The sequence below is a fragment of the Strongylocentrotus purpuratus genome, unplaced genomic scaffold (assembly GCF_000002235.5).
Source record: "Strongylocentrotus purpuratus isolate Spur 01 unplaced genomic scaffold, Spur_5.0 spur5_scaffold_14, whole genome shotgun sequence".
Taxonomy (NCBI): Eukaryota; Metazoa; Echinodermata; class Echinoidea; order Camarodonta; family Strongylocentrotidae; genus Strongylocentrotus; species Strongylocentrotus purpuratus.
The window spans coordinates 3,397,036-3,416,290 of NW_022145599.1; the positions used below are offsets into that span (position 1 = coordinate 3,397,036).

At 38.9% G+C, this 19,255-nt stretch overlaps 2 protein-coding genes across 3 annotated transcripts in view; both read right to left on the reverse strand.

The window, feature by feature from the left end:
• LOC583702 (serine/threonine-protein kinase SMG1) overlaps nt 1-19,255 on the reverse strand; it is a 63,027-nt gene that overhangs the window by 13,807 nt on the left and 29,965 nt on the right. For both annotated transcript variants that reach the window (XM_030983984.1, XM_030983983.1), the window contains exons 37-59: nt 19,015-19,203; nt 18,202-18,478; nt 17,615-17,782; nt 16,906-17,257; nt 16,376-16,487; nt 15,606-15,776; nt 14,873-15,007; nt 14,143-14,336; nt 13,567-13,723; nt 13,022-13,105; nt 12,167-12,267; nt 11,630-11,783; nt 11,036-11,155; nt 10,238-10,512; nt 9,236-9,409; nt 8,555-8,721; nt 8,036-8,103; nt 7,522-7,626; nt 7,116-7,201; nt 6,553-6,773; nt 5,762-5,860; nt 5,152-5,264; nt 4,620-4,700 (exon numbers count right to left, since the gene is read on the reverse strand). In XM_030983984.1, coding sequence (XP_030839844.1) covers nt 4,620-4,700; nt 5,152-5,264; nt 5,762-5,860; nt 6,553-6,773; nt 7,116-7,201; nt 7,522-7,626; nt 8,036-8,103; nt 8,555-8,721; nt 9,236-9,409; nt 10,238-10,512; nt 11,036-11,155; nt 11,630-11,783; nt 12,167-12,267; nt 13,022-13,105; nt 13,567-13,723; nt 14,143-14,336; nt 14,873-15,007; nt 15,606-15,776; nt 16,376-16,487; nt 16,906-17,257; nt 17,615-17,782; nt 18,202-18,478; nt 19,015-19,203 — 3,603 coding nt within the window. The remainder of the gene's footprint in view (nt 1-4,619; nt 4,701-5,151; nt 5,265-5,761; nt 5,861-6,552; nt 6,774-7,115; nt 7,202-7,521; nt 7,627-8,035; nt 8,104-8,554; nt 8,722-9,235; nt 9,410-10,237; nt 10,513-11,035; nt 11,156-11,629; nt 11,784-12,166; nt 12,268-13,021; nt 13,106-13,566; nt 13,724-14,142; nt 14,337-14,872; nt 15,008-15,605; nt 15,777-16,375; nt 16,488-16,905; nt 17,258-17,614; nt 17,783-18,201; nt 18,479-19,014; nt 19,204-19,255) is intronic.
• On the reverse strand, nt 38-4,569 carry LOC115923432. The gene is made up of 2 exons (XM_030983985.1): nt 3,539-4,569; nt 38-2,873 (listed from the first exon to the last, which is right to left on the reverse strand). The coding sequence occupies exons 1-2, from the start codon at nt 3,867-3,869 to the stop codon at nt 718-720; spliced, it is 2,487 nt and encodes an 828-aa protein (XP_030839845.1). The 5' UTR covers nt 3,870-4,569; the 3' UTR covers nt 38-717.

A 19,255-nucleotide genomic window follows, 5' to 3' on the forward strand; every position in this document is an offset into this window, starting at 1 on the left:
AGAGTGTTGGTTGTAAAATTGCACAGAAAGTCAACAATTACAGGGTTCATACTCTTTCTCATAAATTTAATTCCATGACTTTCCATGACTTTTCTAGCCAGAATTCCATGACCTTTCCATGACTTTTACACATTTTTTTTACACGGTAGACTGAAAATTTGATCTCAAATCAAAGCGAAGCAAAGTGCATGTTTCAAGTCTACTAATAGAAAGGCAGCTTTTGTTATCTAGTTATTTCATCTGTTACAATTACATGTTATTTTTTCATCATATTCGATATGCACTGCTATATAATATTCTTACAATTACACATACATGTATTCATATCAACAATTGTCCATTTTTTAATGGCAATTTTCACTTCTAAAGAATACAAATTGCCTGTTCCTGGTTTCATGGACCACCATGATTCCTTCAATAGCTCTCCTTTGCATGTACAAGGTAACTACCCCCCCCCCCCCAAAAAAAAAAAAACAAAACAACACCAACACACAAACTCACACACATACCATCACCAATTTTGATTTCACCAACAAAACACAGTAGGCCTACTCACATCAGCTGATGAATTCTTGTTTCGCTAGCATTAAGCTGGTCAATAATTTCTGAATGAGTTTTTTCTTGAGACATCTTCATGTAGCTGTTTGAAAGAAATCCCTCTACACATTGCACCTGTCTGAATATTTGGTGGCATTGGTAACAAACTGTCCAAGTTCTTTAATAATTCTTAATGGCATTCAGCTGTTCATCAATCTGTTTCTGAATTACTTGTAACTGGGATGCCTTCTCCTTTGCTGTACGTCGGAGGCTGTTTGATTTGGAAATACAAGTCAATCTTCCTTGTGACTCTGCTTCCTCAGCATACTTGTCTGCTGAGGTGTGAAGACTTTTCACATCTGCTTGCAGTCTCATTTGTTTGGCCTTTAGTTCTTCCAAACCATCCATCAGTCCTTTTCTCTTTCCTTCTTTCTTTTCCTTTTCCTTTTTACGCCTCTGTTCATCGAGATAGATGTGGTATTTCTGCCTGCCTGCAGACGCAGCCAACATGATTGATTTGTCAATAGTCACATTCTTGATTCCTCCAACATACTTGATATGGTCATAAATGGCCCTCAATGATATCAGTGAGTGTCCCAGGAGATTGTCCTCTTCAACTTCGTTGTTGATTGAGAAACCTCTCTCAATGGAGGCTTGTCCATGGGACAAGACAAGCAACATGCGGACCAACTTTAAGAGGGTCGAATAGCGAGACTCGGACAGAAATTTGCACATTACAGAGTCCAATCTCTCTTTCTTTGGATCAAAGTCTCTCATCTCTGCACTTCTTGATGCCTCATCACATGCTTCTGAGTATTCTCTTAGGATATCGTCACATGAATCCTTAAGTCTGTGGGCATCACTAAGGGTGTTAAGCACCCTCTTCAGCTTTGCAGTGGAGTTTTCTTTGTCTTTTGCCATGTTCTTTGGACTCAAGCATCCTATATTTCTCACAAGTGCATACTTAAGCGGACATCGCTCAATGAGCTTCCGGGTCATTGCAGCAAGAAACTTCTTTGCTTGAGTGCGAAATTCCAGAACTTTCAGCTCACTGATGATATTTTTCGCCTTCAGATCTTTCAGCTTCTTCTCAGTGTAGAATCCAATGTCCAACTTGGCCAAGGGCAGCTGAATGGCCTCACTGCTAACATCTACCTGCATTATCTTGTAAGGAGAAGTAATGGTACTCCTGTCCAGCTTTAAAAATCGCTGCATAAGGGATGCAAGCATTCTAGTAAGGTCTTCAGCTAAAAAGGGCAGCATTGGTGCATCAGTCTGATAGTCTGTTAGGAAAGGATTGACCAGCTTTGCAACAGATATGAAGAAGTACAGTCTTGCTAAGAAATCAGTTATATGAGTACATTTTGAAACAGTTTCAAAGGACTTGTTCTTTGGGTGAGGGATTTTCTTCTCTTCTACTGCTTTAACATACGCACATACACTCTCCCAGATGCTGATTGCTCTCTCTGCAACAGGAAGGTTTTCCAGCCATCGGGTCTTGCAAAACTTAAGTGGCATGGTATGATCTCCAGTTATCTTCTGATAATCCTCTCTTCTGGCAGGGGAATCAGAAAACAGGTAATACAAGGATGATAGAAAGCTTTCCACCTCCCAGTCAGCAGCCTTGGCACCTGTCAGAAAAGCACCATTAACTATATGGAGCCCACATGAGCCTATATTCAGTATGGATTTGGTCAGGTCAGCAGTGTACTCTCGCGTAAAGTCATCATACATCTTCCAATTAACGTTGGGACCATCCATTGATATTTGCAGTAATTTTTCCAAGCCAACTGTGTGCAGAACTTTATTCAGTTCTTCCTTGAGGTGAACAGCTGAACCATGTCCGATGAACACAGACGTCAAGTAGCGAGTGCAAACTTCATTGTGTTGCCATGTTCTTATGAGGAAGTCCATCTGCTTTTTCTGGAGCTTCTTGTTGAGGCTTTCATCAAACAGTATCACATAGTGGTTTGATTGTTTTATGTTGTCATAAAGGAGGTCTTGCACATATGGGCCCAAACCAAACACCGTCATATACCGACATTTTGTTTCTGACAACGTGAAACCCTTAGCAATAGCTGAGTCCGGAAACATTCTTTGAAAGAGCTCACTGTTGTGCTGGCAAGAATGAAATGATAAATGATCCTCCACCACTTTCAGACACCAGAGTATTTCAGCTTTTAAAGTTTCCTCTCTTGCAGCAACAGGAATGGGAGTTGTCACTTTAGAGGTTGATGGCGCACAAGTACTGGTTGTTGCATCTGTAGACGTGATAGATACTGATGAACTTTCTGCACCTTTTGCCTTGAAGAAGCTCTTGAGTGAGAGAGTAGAATCTAGGAGAAAAGAAAAAAATGTCTATTAAAATAAATAAAATATAAATATCATCATTTGGTAAGATTTAGGGCCGAGTCAAAACGTTTAACTGCCGTTCAAACGACCATTAAAAGCATAAACGTTTTCCTATTTTGACAACCGTTTGACAGTATGGGGAAGGAAAAAAAAAAAAAATTCACGGCAACTTTTGGCCAATTGATGTAAGTCACTAAGACAAGTGGACTAATTTTTGACTCATTCCTTAAAAACATATTTTAAAGAAATAGAAAGGAGGAAATACTTCTCAAGGCAAGCAAACTGTTGGACCCAATTGTAAGTACAAAATTTAGTTTTATGATTTTTGGGGTCAATTTTAAGGTAAATTATTATTATTTTTTTTTTCTGCAGTCCACATACAGTGCCCGGTACAACACTGGCGTGTGAGTGCGGAGCCCCCTGGGTTAGCGTTCGGGCTGTTGCATGCAGTAACCTAGCCGGCCCGGCCCGGGGCCGGGGACGCTCCCGAACGGGCTGGTCGCAGTAAGCAGTAACCAATGCCTGCGAGGTGACATCGCATCGCTAAATAATCTCAAATCTTTCATTTTTATATAATTATTATCAGTCATTATTTGGATTCATGCTCAATAAAGGATCGGTAAAATTCACATTAAAAATGCTCACTTACGACGTTGTTGCTGTTGGAGGTTTGCTGTGTGTTTTTCACTCTTCTTGTGGCTCTTGACGGCTGCTTCGCCCATATTACGGACACTGAATTTACACATACAAACAGCACATCTAGCAGTCCCCAGATCGGAACTTTCTTTCAAAATCCAGCCACGGTAATCCGGGTGTTCTAACCAAGCATCCTTAAAATGACAATTTCCAGGCATTTTGAATATCACTTCCACAAAATTTGTAATGGTGAAAATATCCACGTGACGAGTTCCAAGGTCTGTGAAAATAAACAACTCCGTTTCATGAAGAATCAACACATGCACAAAAGTTTCAAAACACATGCCGTCGCGTCGATATATAGATCGTCAACGAGCTAGCGCTGCCAATTTGCCTTGTTGACACGTCAGTATTGTTCCTTTTTTATTTAAATAATGAAAATTAAAAAACAAATATTACTAATTTACTTTTTCCTCATTTATTGGAGAAGTGTAAAAATTGTAGTAGTCTAAGTGGTCGCAATTTAATGCAAAGCCAAAGTGCAATCGAGGCATTACATTCGTTCTTGGAGTGTCACATGTCGCGTTGGCACCATCATCATATGCACACACACACTGCACACGTACACGTGCGCTAGCTTGCTGAACTGAGCTAGCGCTAGCGAGCTCGCTCGCAAGCTAGCCATGTGCGCACGATGTGGACCGTACCGCCATACACTGACCATACACACGTAGTTCGTATCGTACACGTACACACCCACGTACACAGCGCTTATCCATCGATCATAGTGAACACATTCACAAGTACAATCAGTCGGTATGTTACGAATGAAAGAAAATACGAGAAGAAAATGGTTGAAATATCTCCATTTATTCACTTGTATAGTGAGAAAATACTATAGTTGTCCATAATTTTGATATTCCATGACTTTCCATGACTTTCCAATGGAAAAAATAATTTTCCATGACTTTCAAGGCCTTAAAAGCAATAAAGTAAAATTCCATGACTTTCCAGGTTTTCCATGACCCGTACGAACCCTGAATTAAGTATCTTGCATAATTAAATCTTACTAACTCTCCTGTGCTAAGACTTACCTGGAGCTGCTCATATACAGCAGTGACAGCTTTGAAGCAAGCGATCAGATTGGATAGAGAACATGGATCCTCACTCTCAGGCTAAAACAAAAGAGAAACAAACAGGTTTGGGGGTAAACTTGAAATTTTGTAAAGTTTACATGATTGGACATAATAGCTGTACATAACTCTTAAATTAATGTACTCTCTTCTATAAATGTCCATGTTTCCTTGTTTCCACATTTGGTTGTAGAAATATTATTGAAAGCACAAAAAGAATTTGACAAGTAATGTGATTGTTTCTGGAGCCCATGGGACTATGAAACTGTTGGGGGAAATTTAATTTACTACTGCTTCCTTCACAAGATTAAAAGCACTAACTACTGGTGGATTTAACAAAGACAACATGACCTCACTCTTCTGCATATATATGTGATCTTAGAAAATATATGGAAAGATAAGGGACTAAGGACGTGTAAACCCATACATCTACATGCACACAGTCTGCAATAAATGGTTGTTGAAAGGCATGGACATGTGACATCACACCAACCTGTATGCCTAATGAGATGATACCCATAACTGCCTCTATGTTGGTGAGGGTCCCACTCAATTCACTCAGGAACCAACGACCATTGCGTGATGAGTACTCAGGGGACATGTTGGCTGTGGAAATAAAAATCAAACCATAATTAAGTGATCACCTTAGGAAAGCATATCATACAAATTATTTCTTTTTAAACTCTAATATTACTCTAAAATTGCTGGAGTTTTTCTTTTTAATGTTACCGAGAAAGTGACAGTATTTTTCACAAATTTCCTTCAATCATTACAAACTTCATAAAAATTAAAAATATGTCATAAAATACAATTTAAATCCTTTCTGCACTAGTTTAGCCAGGAGGGATAAGACCTCACTGCATGGTCACTGACAGGTGGTTATCTCATCAAATCAGCTCTCAATTAAAAGGGATCATGGGCGACCAACGGGTACCGCTTAGGCATTGTTTGCTATATAGAGGGTGTAAGTAGCTACAAGTCGTGCAGTCCTGCTTTAAGTCTATCAGGAGCATGAACAAGAGAATAGTCAATGATAGGTAAGAACACCGTACTACCCACAGCATGTGTAAGTGCTTGCCTGCATAAGTACTGTCTGTACTTACCTGACATGGAGTTTTCCATGAGGAGTGTTGTGCTAGCATACATGTGAAGCAGGTTCATCATGTTGAGGGTTACTAGAGGGGGAGCTGCACTTTCATGTTCTAAAGGGAAACAACAACGCAAAAGAAGATAGTCATGTTTAATAGAATGAGATGCTTTTTCATTTTCATTAAATAAATCTTTAAAGCCTTTCTGCACTACTTTGGCCAAGAGGGATTAGACCTCCATACCTGGTCACTAGCAGGTGGTTATCTCATCAATTATTAAACATAAGAAAAGGGGACCATGGGGGATCAACAGGTACCGCTTAGGCATTGTTGGCTGTATAGAGGGCGCAAGTAGCTACAAGTAGTGCAGTCATGCTTTAACTCTCCATTCAAATCTGATTTCTTTCTTTTTTCTTTCTTTTTTTTTTTTGCTTTTCTTTTTTTCACATCTTTGCTTGCTTGTACCATAAACAGGATTTAATCATGATGTGAAGAATATTTAACCCAGGATTCATCACGTTTTCTATAATCCAATTTACTAAAACAAAGTTGCTGTCTGATATTTATGGAGAGCGGTCTCAAACTTTGCAGAATAAAGAACTGACTTTTATTGGTTAACTGCACCTGTTAACCACACAATCCAACATATTTTTATTTTTTGCATTTATACCTACACGGTAGTACACAAAAGGTATGTATTGCAAAATAGAATATTGATCCCTTCAAGGTGTTCGATATAAAGTGTAAATATGAATTGCCTTATGGACAGCCTCCTAAAAAGTAAAGAAGCAATAGTTATGCCTAACCTTGGATCCAGTGTGTAAGTTCTGCCATGCTTTGTGTCATCTGACCCTCCGCTGTTTCTCGTTCAATGCTTCCTATTGTCCAGTCAGCGGTCAAGGTTAGATTGGCACCTGCTGTAGCAACCAGATCCTGAAGTTGAATCTCCATGGCGACCACCTCCTGGATTCTGGTAGGCGTTGTTGGAGCGTAACAAGACTCAAAACTTGCTAGGATGTCACCACACCTGGTAAACATGATGGTCACAAAATCAAAGAAATATGAATCATTGAAATAACAGAAATATCAGCATATTAACAGAATACCAGCAAAGAGGCAAAGATCTACTACTTACCAACTGAACGATTATTATCTATTCTACATCTATATTGATTGGTATGAGAGAAACTTTTAATTTTTTGACATGTTGCTGTTGTAACTTTATATTAACTTTCACTTAAGCCATTCAATACAAGACACTGTTAATCATACTAGAAGACTTCACAATCATAAAATCAAATAATTTCTCATTTGGTATTTAACCACGAATGAGCATTTAAAGTTGGGTTCTAATGATATAGAAACTTACATGTCTGATGTGAAGGACTGCAATAGCTGCTGAAGCCAATGATGCCATACAAACGTACGAGTCATCTCATAGAAATTTGGAGGGAACTGGAAAGAACAAGATCAAACGAGTGATAAAATCCAACATACATGTACACACATAAATATACCAAGTACAGAGTACACACAGACTGAAAATGTCATTTTTATTACTACGCTAAGCAATATTTCTACCAATATCATCTGTTTCATCATCGATTCAATCATACAAATTCCAGTCATTAACATCACTATACCAAACATCATCACCATAAGTGTACTTTCATTGATCATAATCCTCATCACTGTTGACACCACCATCACCATCATCCTCCTCCTCCTCTCACCACCACCACCACCACCACCACCACCATAGACTTGCTACTTACCAGAGTGACCATGCTATAGTATGCTTTGAGGATCTCCACACATGATACCACTAGCTCTCTTCTCTGCTTTAGTACCTTCTCCATCTCACTCTCAGCTTGTTCACACTGTGAATACAAAAAAAAGATATATAAACATGTGATACTTCTATAACTATGATCCCTAAATTGACATAATCAGAACCAAGTTTGTGACAATACATTGCTCCACTAAAAGGAAACTGCTCAATAAATTCAGTATAAAATAGGGTGTTAAAGAGCAAGAGAGTAAACAGTGTCAGTTCTAAAACACATCATTGCATTTGTTCATCAAGGGATCCATTGTCAGTTGTAAATCTGCAGCCAGAGGTGGCCGTAACACAAATCACTACAAACATAACATCACTGCTTAAGACAATTGATATGGCAAACTGGGGTAATGAGGACATTTCTCCTGCACTGATCTTGTAGTAATCACATATTTTGTACTTATGTAACAGCATTCCTACCAAGAGTTAAACAATAAACAGTACACTACCTGTTGAATGATTTGTGCTTGCCCAGCATTCTGCAAGAAACCCACAGCAGGCACATAGCTTGGTGCTCCTTTGGTTTAAAAAAAATCATAAACAAATGAAACAGCATACAAACTGGTGTACATTCAGACACAGCAAATTCAGAGACTCGAGTAGAGTACTTGACACTCCCATTACCAGATAAAGACAACATATACATGTATAAGTATATCATTAAATGTCAACATCATTCAATTTCAATGTCCATCCCCTCTGTCTGTATTTGTGTGGCAGGAGGTCATGAACTAAATAAATCCTGGTCAAAATGTTAAAATGTTGTTGTTTGGAAAGCAAGGATTTAAAATTAGATATGGAAGTTATAACCTATGTACAGATGGAAGCATGTTAAGGAGATGGGGTCAAAGAAAAGTCAGATCGTAACAATGCATACTTCTAGAACGGTATGTCTGCTGTCGTTGCATCCATTACGCTCTTCTGGCAGACAGAACAAAGCGGTAACCAATCGATGACCAAGAACTTACCCACATCAAGTGGCTGCTCAACCTGTTGACTGAGTGCTGCTAGATCTTGGATGGCTTCTAGAGCTATCTTGTGCTGGATGTGATGGTTGTACAAGTCTTGGAGCTGAGCCTCTACTGATTTCACCGCGTTATCTCTAGCTTCCAGAAGCTGTCTGTGGTCACGATACCTTGAGAAACAATAATAATAATAATAACAATACTCAGTTTTCATAAAGCGCTTGTTACAATCACTAAGCGCTTCCAAACTTGAAGATTATTAGCCCCACAAACACATACTATGAAGACTACAAGCATAAAACGGATGCTCTTTTATGCCAGTGATTTGGGAATTAAGTGGCACTTAAATTTAAATCAAATTGGAGTCTTCATTGCTGTCTTTCCTTTCAACTGTATACTAAGGGTTTGAGTGCATTTAATCATTAGTTGTACATTGTCAATTTGTGAAATAAGACATTATATGAGACAACCACATTGTGAATCAGCCAAACAGCATGACTATTCTTTCTTTGTGATGTTAAATAATCAGATAGAATTCTCTTTATTGTACAATTAACTAATTTATCATCATAATTGCATTTCTATGGAGTTTCATACATAAGTTTTCCAAAGATATACATGCAGTTATTCTTTGCTGAATCACTGGAGTCCATTTTCATGAACAATAACCAGTTTTTGCCTCACCTTTCATTGAGTGTATGCAGTGAATGGTCCTTATCTCGGAGTGCTGTCTGGGATTCCTGTAGGTGTTGTTCAAACCTCTTACCCTCATTCTCCATCTCTCTCTTCTCTTCAACATCTTCAAGGAGAGTATCAAGATGTTCCTCTAGCTTCACCATGGCGTCCAACATGTCCTCTCTACACCAAAATAAAATCATTCAAATTGTATGTATTGGTGCTCCTGTCACAAGTCAAAAAGCCATTGCATTGCACTAATGTCATTTGGCAAGACACTCAACCCAGGTGATGTAAATGGGTACCTGGCAGGAATTAATTCCTTGAAATGCTAGAGCGCCGTAATGGCGGCCGGGCTAAAGCCAGGGTAATAATCTCCCTGTGCGCCTCAGAATAGATAACTAGATCGATGTCATTATTCAGATTCTGTTGACAATTTATGTCACAGTAAGCATATTTATAGTTTTCATTGCAGTTTGGAAAATTTATCAAAAACTGGATGTTGATTCAATATAATAAAAGTTTTATGAAGATTTAAGCTTGACAGTCTGAACCTGGACTGTGGATGTTTAAATCATAGTTGTTTTAATATATTTAACACTACAACCAAATAATTGCTGAAAATTGTATTCACTACTGCATGAATGTTCATATCCATGTCCGATAATAGTTAAAAAATAATATTGTGCATCAAGTATGTCAAATGTTTTCGCACTATCAAACTGTTCAAAATTAGAAATTGAGCAGCGCTTTAACATGGGGTGTCAGCTTTAAACAATCACTACTTGATCAATTTCCCAATTTTAAAGCCCGTCTATACTAGTTTGGCCAGGGGGGACTAGACCTCCCTGCAAGGTCACTGGCAGGTGGTTATCTCATCAACTCAGCTCTCAATTAACATATGAAAAGGGAGATCATGGGGGACCAACAGGCACTGATTAGGCATTGTTTGCTATATAGAGGGCGCAAGTAGCTTTAAGTAGTGCAGTGGGGCTTTAAAAAGAGACTCACTGATTCTGAGTCCAAGCCTCTCTCATCTCAAACACCCTAGACTGGAAGAGACTCCTTGTGATCTCCACCTCCACCTCCTTCTTGTTGAGTCCCATCTCAGGAGCAGCAGGGTTGACCTGACCACCCCCGTAGATCCCTCCAGCGAACCCTCGATCATTCCCTGTGGTCCAGTCTACCAGGGGGTCATACACAAAGGCTTCTAGCAGGTTCAGGAGGGTCTCGCGACCTTTGCGCATGATCTTCAGAACTTCCTCTGACGATTGACGGAAGTTACCCTATAATTCAAGCAAATAATAAGTGTTTGTCATTTTTTTTTTATATGAAGGCATTTAATTCAACAAATAATATATCATGGTTTGCAATCAGTTCCTAAAAGACCTTTCAACATACTTGATAGCTCACCCTTTCCTAGCAGTGACATGGAAATAGGTGAATTTGCAATTCAATAACACAAAGGCTTAGAAAATGGACAAGTCCACCACACGCATTACAAATTCTTGGGATAAGACCCTAGCCTTATAATCAATGTGAAATTACTGCAAATACGATGATCAAATGGAGGAAATAGTAGGCTTTATATAATCAATAATAATATAGCTTCTTTTTTCTTGGGACACCTAGGTATACCAAAATACCTAGGTATACCAAAATACTTTTGAATTTATTTCACTTGTCCTGATGACGATGATATCATACTGACTCATTAAATATGCTTGTGTGGAAAAACCAGCAACGAGATACAAGCAACTAAAAAGAGGCATGTATATATATTTCTACGAGTTGAGGGCCCTTTCTTACCTCAACTCCAGTGATTCCCAATGCAGCTTGGACATTCTGAGTCATCCTGAAAGGCACTCTCTCTGGAACTCGCAGGTTCTTCCCTTTCTCAAAGCACACATTGTAGTCAATGTGAACAACCTGGTGAAGAGGTAAGAAAACAAAACACTTGCTTTTGTTTCAAACTCTCAGAAATATGATACATGTAATCACTGACAAAGATTAAAAGCCTACAGACAACTTTTGTGAGCGCGATATATTATAACAATTAAAGTATACATGTCTGTATTAAAAGTCTTATGTACAGACATTCAAGAACGTGCACAGGTGTACTTCAGTGATTAACTCTTTCCTCATTATGGTTTAAATAAGTTTTTCAAATGGTAACACCAAGTGAAAGTATATTAGGACCATGTCAATTTGGTGACGAGCCTGACATGTCAGTGGATCTCAAGGGGACTTCAAATTAAAAATGCTTGATGATAACAATTGTACACGTCATAGTACACAGATGCAGATGATAGGTTTTAATTACACATAAAGCCAACCTGATGAAAATACAGAAAAGTGTGAAGCATTTGGTCCAATCTAGATAATAACAGGTTCATCTCTTACCTCACCAGTCACAAAATTGACCAGTACATTGTCCAAATGTCTGTCGCCCAGACCAATGATGTAACCGATCATAGACATGACAGCTGTAGATCGACCAAACGCTTGTGTCAGATGCCACCATTCAGATGCACTGCCACTGCTACACCACAGCTCCCTGTGAACAGAGGTGATGAAAAAAATCACATTTTATTTGATATATGTAAAAGGAGGGTAGGGTAAATTTCTAAATATCCTTTCACATTTTTACATTTTGCCACTGCATCTTTGTTTTAATTGGGTATTTGGTTTTCATTCTCTTTCTTAATATCAATCTATTTCTTGTGCTCTATTTCAATGTCCCCTCTCACAATACTTGCTTTTCTCCATCTTTCTCCTCATCTCTCTGGCACTTCATCTCTCTGTCCTTTTTTTTCTCTCTTAATCTCTTTTTCTCTCCCTCTCTCTTTCTTTCTTTCTCTTTCTCTATCTATATATATGTATCTATTTATCTCCCTCCCTGCCTCCCTCCCTCTCTCTGCGTTTTCCTTTCATACTTACTTTGCTAGCAGATAGTCTGGTGTGTCAGCCATCAGATCTTGTAGGACCTTCCTCATCATGCTCAGTGGCCAGTCCTTACGAGGGGTTTGGCTGGACAGACCCTGACAACACAAACATAAAGCACATTTCATCAGAAGTAGGTCTATAGCCCAACATGAAATGTGAATTGTTTAGTAAAATTGTATTACATAGTTAAATATATAACACTCTATACACTGCTGTCTTCTGTTTTTCTTTTAAAGCCCCACTGTACTACTTATAGCTACTTGCATCCTCTATATAGCAAACAATGCTTAATCGGTGACCATTGGTCCCCCATGATCCCTTATATCTTATGTTAATTGAGAGCTTATTTGATGAGATAACCACCTGTCGATGACCATGCAGGAAGGTCTAATCCCTCTTGGCCAAACTAGTGCAGTGGGGCTTTAAACGATACGTAGGATAACGCCATATTGCAGTTAATATACACATCATTGTCTTTTACTTTGATTCTGAAATTCTTTCAACGACTCAACATTATCCCCTTTAGAAACATGCATTGACGAGCAAAGACATTAACCCGCTACAAGGTTTTCCTTGCCACTGCTTGCACTTGCGTCAAGAGAGGCAAATGTAGCATAAACACTATCGATGGGCCCTGTTTCACAAAACTCTCCATCAATGACAAACATTAAATTTCTATGACATATTTGCTCTCAGTCAATCAAATGCTACAATATCAATAGCTTATAACAGTTATTGGAACTTGTTAATGATAACCAGTTTTATGAAACAGGGCCACGGCATGTGAAGAACCATGGACCATGTGACTGGTAGGAGATAAACACAGAACTAGTTTGAAAGAGTGCTTACCTCTTCTTTGAGAGCCTTTGTCACTTTGTTGTAGAAGATCTCACTAGGTTTGGCCACTGGAGGAGGGTTGCTATTATCTCCAACCTACACACAAAGTAACAATCATAAATATTATGCAAGACACATTCATACATCTTCACCAAGAAAGGTAGATCATGGTAATCAAGTGGTAGTGACAAACTGACTCCACTGCTGTTTGAGAAATACTACCATGCATTTTCATGTATCATCATAATCCCCATCATTTATTGAAGTCAGCATTTTTCCCTCTTACGAGGGGATACTAACTTTTGCATCACGATGACATACCCTCCCTTCACTTCTTCTTGTCTCGAGCATCCTCCTCATTTAGGCCAACCTTACTTTCTCACATCTTTCCATAAAATGTTCAGTCTTCCTTTCCCTCTTATGCCATCTACTCCCAGATCCCACACTCTTTTTTCCAAAGAAAACGTTAAAATGATCAATGTTGATTAATTTAAGAAGAACTGCAAGAATGTATGATGTGTAATGACGATAATTTCTAGAAATAAAGTGAAGATAACCTTAGAAGCAGCAGCTGCAGCCACAGCCTCCCTCTGTTGCCATCTCTTGTAGAGGCTAAACAGAGCTGAAGCTCCATCAACCCATGAAATAAGACCAGATCGTGGTCCAAGAGGCGTCACAGAGTAGTGGCAGGCATGGAACAGGGGTGCATCTTGTCTGTAGAGTGTAGGAAGTAAAAAAACATTGATGGCATCAACCTTCAATTCTGCAATGACCCCACAGATTGGTTGGGATAGAGAAATTCAAAGTACTGATACTGCTAAACAATTGCAACCCCATGTAACTAAAATAATTGTTATGCATGTGATTTAACACAAATCAAGAAGATATGGCACTAGATAGTGTTGCATAATTTCAATTTACCTTCTGGCACGAATTTATGTGTTTACAAATATAATCTCTAAGACTCAAACAAAATAAAAAAATTCAACATGGCAAAAAAAGAGCAGCATGTGACTCTTGTACTTAGTGAAATCATCAAAAGCATGATTAATCTCATATCATTTCACAGACTGCTTCATTGATTTTACAACACCCAGCAAACCCATCACAGTAAACTGAACTTTGTCATTTACCTTTTGTTCCTGGCAAACATACAGTTGACGATGGACAAGAACTGCATGATCCTCTCATCCAGGTGAAGGTCTTCCAGACCCTTGAACAGGTAGGTGTACTTCTTACCATCAGACCCCAGGAATACAAGCTTCTTAGGTTTGGTCTTGGTAGGAAGGATGTTCACTGTATTGATGAAGGATTCTATGTGCACAACCTGTAAGACAGAATACAACAATATTGCACTTACATGAATCACAATTATCACTCTATATGCTACAGTATCAAAGTGAATGTAAACTTGTTCCCATTTCTATTTTACCTGAGATCCTGATAAAAACAACAAAATATTTTAATAATAACCTCAGAACACATGACTCTCAATATCAGATAAGACTTTGTAATGGATATTTAATACTTGACTTTGGTTCAAACGTACAATATTATACAGAATCACTGTTAAGTAATACTGTGCGTCAAGTAGTGCCCTGAGGATGTTTTCTGTGCCACTCAATTTTCAAACATGTCTAAAAGATGAACTTTAGAGTCAAACACTCTATTTCAATTCCTTGTCTTATCACTACCCGGTCATAAAACATCTTCTAGGAAACACACTGCACATTGCAAACATTTTCCGATTTCCATAGAATACTGCAATTCAAATGTAAAGTTGTACAATTAAGTCTTGGGGAAGATACCTCACACATACATCAACAGGACAGTTATAGACAAGCCACATGTTAGTGTACATACCTGATTGGTATGGCCGACATGGCCAGGAAGAGGAATGGCAGTGGACTTCATCTTGGCCAGCTTGGGACTGATCTCACTCATCTGAAGTAAGAACGTGGACCGACGATTGGAACGCTGTTGAAGCATGTGACCAAGCTGTTATAGGTAGGGAAGCCAGATTGAATTTAGCCAGAATTGTATGAATATCAAAGAATAAACAACTTGATATGACATAAAGCAAGTATTTACAGAAATGTACACTGGTTCTACTCAACTGAAGAGGATATTTTTCACAAAAAGGGGCTCCTCCCCCTGTTCATTGCCTATGATATCTTGATGAAAATTTGTTGCGCTCTAAACTTTCGTGACTTAATACATCATGGATCAGACATATACATTCTAACAGATATAACACTCATATACTGTACACAGTGAAGGTTGGCCAAACTTTAACATATGAATATTAATTTGAATTACTTTGAGCACTGGTAAGGCATTAATCCTCATTACCAAGTCCCTCGGAGAGGACTTAAGTGGTCGGTCCCTTAGTTGCTTATTTACAAGCATACACATGCCTTCTTAGCAGTCAGGTAAAACAAACTAACGTTCTGATGGATATGTCAATAATGATTTTCATGACAGTGATTATGACAGTGAAAAATACATTGTTAGTGATAACAATAATGATAATGAGAAAAGCAAACTATGACAGATGATTGCACGGATGTACAAACAGCATTGTGGTTCTCTTTACCTGTTTGAAAGGAGCCCATGATTGTTGAGGCTGTTCAGGGTTGTCAGGATACTTGAGTGACTTGATAGCACACTCCAGCTGATCCTTGAAGGCCTCTTGGAATGCTCTCTCATTGGGTGTGTCTGCTGGCTTGTTGGTGATCCCATGCAACTGCTCCAATGTGAACACAATCTACACAACATACAGAGAATGATTAGATTGCGATACAACTTTGATTAGCTCTAAAAGAAATGCATGATATCGTTGCAAAGAGGAAGGCTCACTGATCAAATTTAATACCTTCCCTCTTCAAAATATGTTATGGGCCTGCAGTAATCTTCTCTCAAAAATGTTAATCCAGATTTTCTGCCTTCAGCAGTCCTCCGTAGAGCATCAAGATTTGTGACATCACATGTGAGACACAGGTGGCCACAAAGCATGTTATGCCTTTCCATAAATATCTATATGATTTTTCAGCAAATTGATCGTGTTTTTCAAGAGAAAATCTTTCCATTCATTTATGATTTGTCCATAATTATCAGTTGTCGTGAATTTTCTTCGGGTGACTACTTTAAGGAAATTATTTTGAAAGACAGCATTCAAATTGTACATTTTTTGAAGAAGCTATGCATGAAAACTTTAGTTACAATTTACAACATATGCCATAGTATTTCTTCAGACTATGTGCCTCTCATTCTGCTAAACATCTCTACAAACTGTTTCCCTTATACTTCTATTCTTTCTAGTTTTTACAAAGTCATCAGAATTAATCTTTTAGGTATAGTACTCACTGGTTTCATGATGGCCTGGTGTTTCTTCATCATTAAAGCTCTCTTCTGTCTATGCTCTAGACTCTCATTCCTGGAAACCCTCTTAGCTTCTTCTTCAAGTTTCTCCAGCCGTCTGAGGGTAAAACAAAGTCATTAGGAATAAGAACATCATTAGCCAGTTCAAAACAGTAATGTTTATCCCCACAATGAATATCAGCTTGTTTTGTACAACGGTGAAACTTGCAGAAAATATAGCGTTTAGGAAAAATCTAGGGCACATGGACAAATGGGACAAAAAATGGATTAAAATGGGGGAAATGGCCCTCAGATCACACAGCTATCATGATATAAAAAGATAAAACTGCTACAGGATTAAGAAATTTTAATATCTAATGTATGAGCAGCAACAGTACTAGGGAAAGGTTAATTGGCACCAACAAGCACTAAACAGAGTTTGGAGACATTTGGAGACAACATGCTGAGGCCTTCATCCTGCAGTGGATCGATAATGGCTGAAAAAGTAAAGTAGGAGATAAGTATATGAGACAAACCTTGTAACATCTGATTGTATCTGTGTGAGAGTCCCAATCCACACCTCCTCCCACAGCAGTGTTATCCGTCTCAGTTCCTGAACAAGCACCTCCACCTGAGACACCAGGTTAGCATCATGCTGGGACAGCGTAGACACCAGGGCCCTCAAGCAATCCTCAAGCAGATGCATTGAGTGATCATGCTGCTTCTGCTCCTCTTCTTCCCCTTCCTCCTCCTGTACCCCCTCACCATCCTGCTCCTCTCCTTGCTGGCTGTCTGTGCCGCCCTGCAGGGAGGGCGACAGCAGGCTGTCCTGGAGGGATGAGGCTACCTGAGGGCTGGTTAGGAAGTTGGTGATTGAACTCGGCTGGGCTGTAAACAAGATTGGGAGTTAATGATTGTCGATAACTGTGTCATATTTTAAAATCAATCAATCCCCATCAATCTGTTGTTTAATTTTAGAGATACCTTTTATTCATCACTTCTTATTTATAATTGTTTTGTAACTTGTTCTGTAAGCTATTAATCAGGCTGATGAGAAAATAATTAGAGCTTTAGAAATGAAATAAAAAAATGAACAAAAATGGTCAGTGTACATAGGCCTCTGGGCAAACTGGGACAAACATAATTTTTAAGCAGTGAGCACACGAATGCACACATGCAACTGACATAAATGTAATGGCTTATTGATGTCAACAGACATATTTCTTGGAAAGGTGGATGTCTCACCAATCTGGTTTTCCACCTCTGCAGTGCCAGTATCAGGGCATCCTACAACAGCCTGGTAGACTATGAGGTGAGGCGCGTCCTTAGCGATACGACACAGAAGATCAGAGATACTCTGACGGACATAGGCCTCTGGGTGGTTCAAGCGAGAGAACAGCTGTGGGATGATACCTAACAAAGGCAACAAATGTGATATAAAACAAGTTGGTGACACAGGATGATATATAAACAAGCGTAGTGGAAGGGCTCTTGAACTGTTCAGATGGCAACAGGTGGAAAATCACCTTTAACGTGGATAACAAGATGAGTTGTTGTGCAATGTATTGTTTACATTACTTTGACTCTGATGCCTAAAGGAAATATAAAATATTAAGAGATGTCTCTAAAATAACACATATAATCCCCACTATTTAGGAATTAGTAAGACATATTCATATTTGCCAACCATTTAATTCCATTTGAAATTGCTATCGAATAATAGGAACACTGAAGTTATGCAATGAAAGGATGGACTTCCCACACTTTAAAAAACAACTCTGCTTGAAACGTGAATCTTAGGACATCCTGAAAGCACAAGGAGCTGAGCTTACTTTTCCATGGTCCTGTAGGTGTGGTAGCGAATCCTTCTTCCAAGACATCCCTGAGCTCAGAGGCATACTTGACCAGGAGTCTCAGCAGGCGCAGAGTGGCAGTGATGTTGTTATCTTCCTGTCTACCAAACCCTACGATGCTCTCACTCTCAGTTCCGTGTCCTCCACTCCTTCCTCCTCCTCCTGCACTGCTGTTGTTCAGGTTCAATTCAGTCTTGGCATTGTTGCTGCTGGTGTTGAGCTGGGCTATAGGGCTGTCCCTACCATCAAGGGCATTCTATTTCGATGGTCAGAGTATATAAAGTGCAGACAAAAAAACATTAATGGATGAGAGAAGGTACAGTGGTACAAATCTACAGGAACTTGTTACATGATTTCCAACTACCACAAGAAATAATGCTTCCTTCTCTAGAAAAGCCTCGTGCACATGAGCTATACATCTGAAGTCAATTTCAAGCTCAGTCCAGCTTTATTGATTACATGACTGAATGAAGAACAGGATGAAGAGTTTCATAATAATATCAGCATTTCATTTTGAGCTCTGTGTTTAAAAAATTTACACAATAAAACCTGTAACTTCATGAACTGGCAGACTCTCATGCACTATAGGTGACAGAAGACAACAAATATTTTGCAAGTGCTTATAACTTCCTAGTTGCAGCATTCCAAAATCATTGTTTTCAAAATCATATCTCTCCCACATGAATCCATGTGACTCTTTTCCAAATGTACTCTTGTTTTGTATTCAATTATTATCTTTGTTTTTGCCGAATAAATAATAATAATAATAATGAATGAAAATCAACTCCTTACCCCTCCATTGAGCTTGAGAAATGTGAAGTAGCTCCAGACAGAGAGACGATAGTGAGAGAAGATCCTTCTACACACGGCTCCCCATACATCTAGGAGGTGCTCCATGACAGAGGGATCCATGTCAGCCAGTGACGGGCACACCGATGTCAGCAGCAGTCTTGTGGTCTCTGAACCATCATGGTAGTGAGCCTGTTGAGAAGACAAGGTTAGAATTAGAATAAACCAAACTGAAGATGACAAA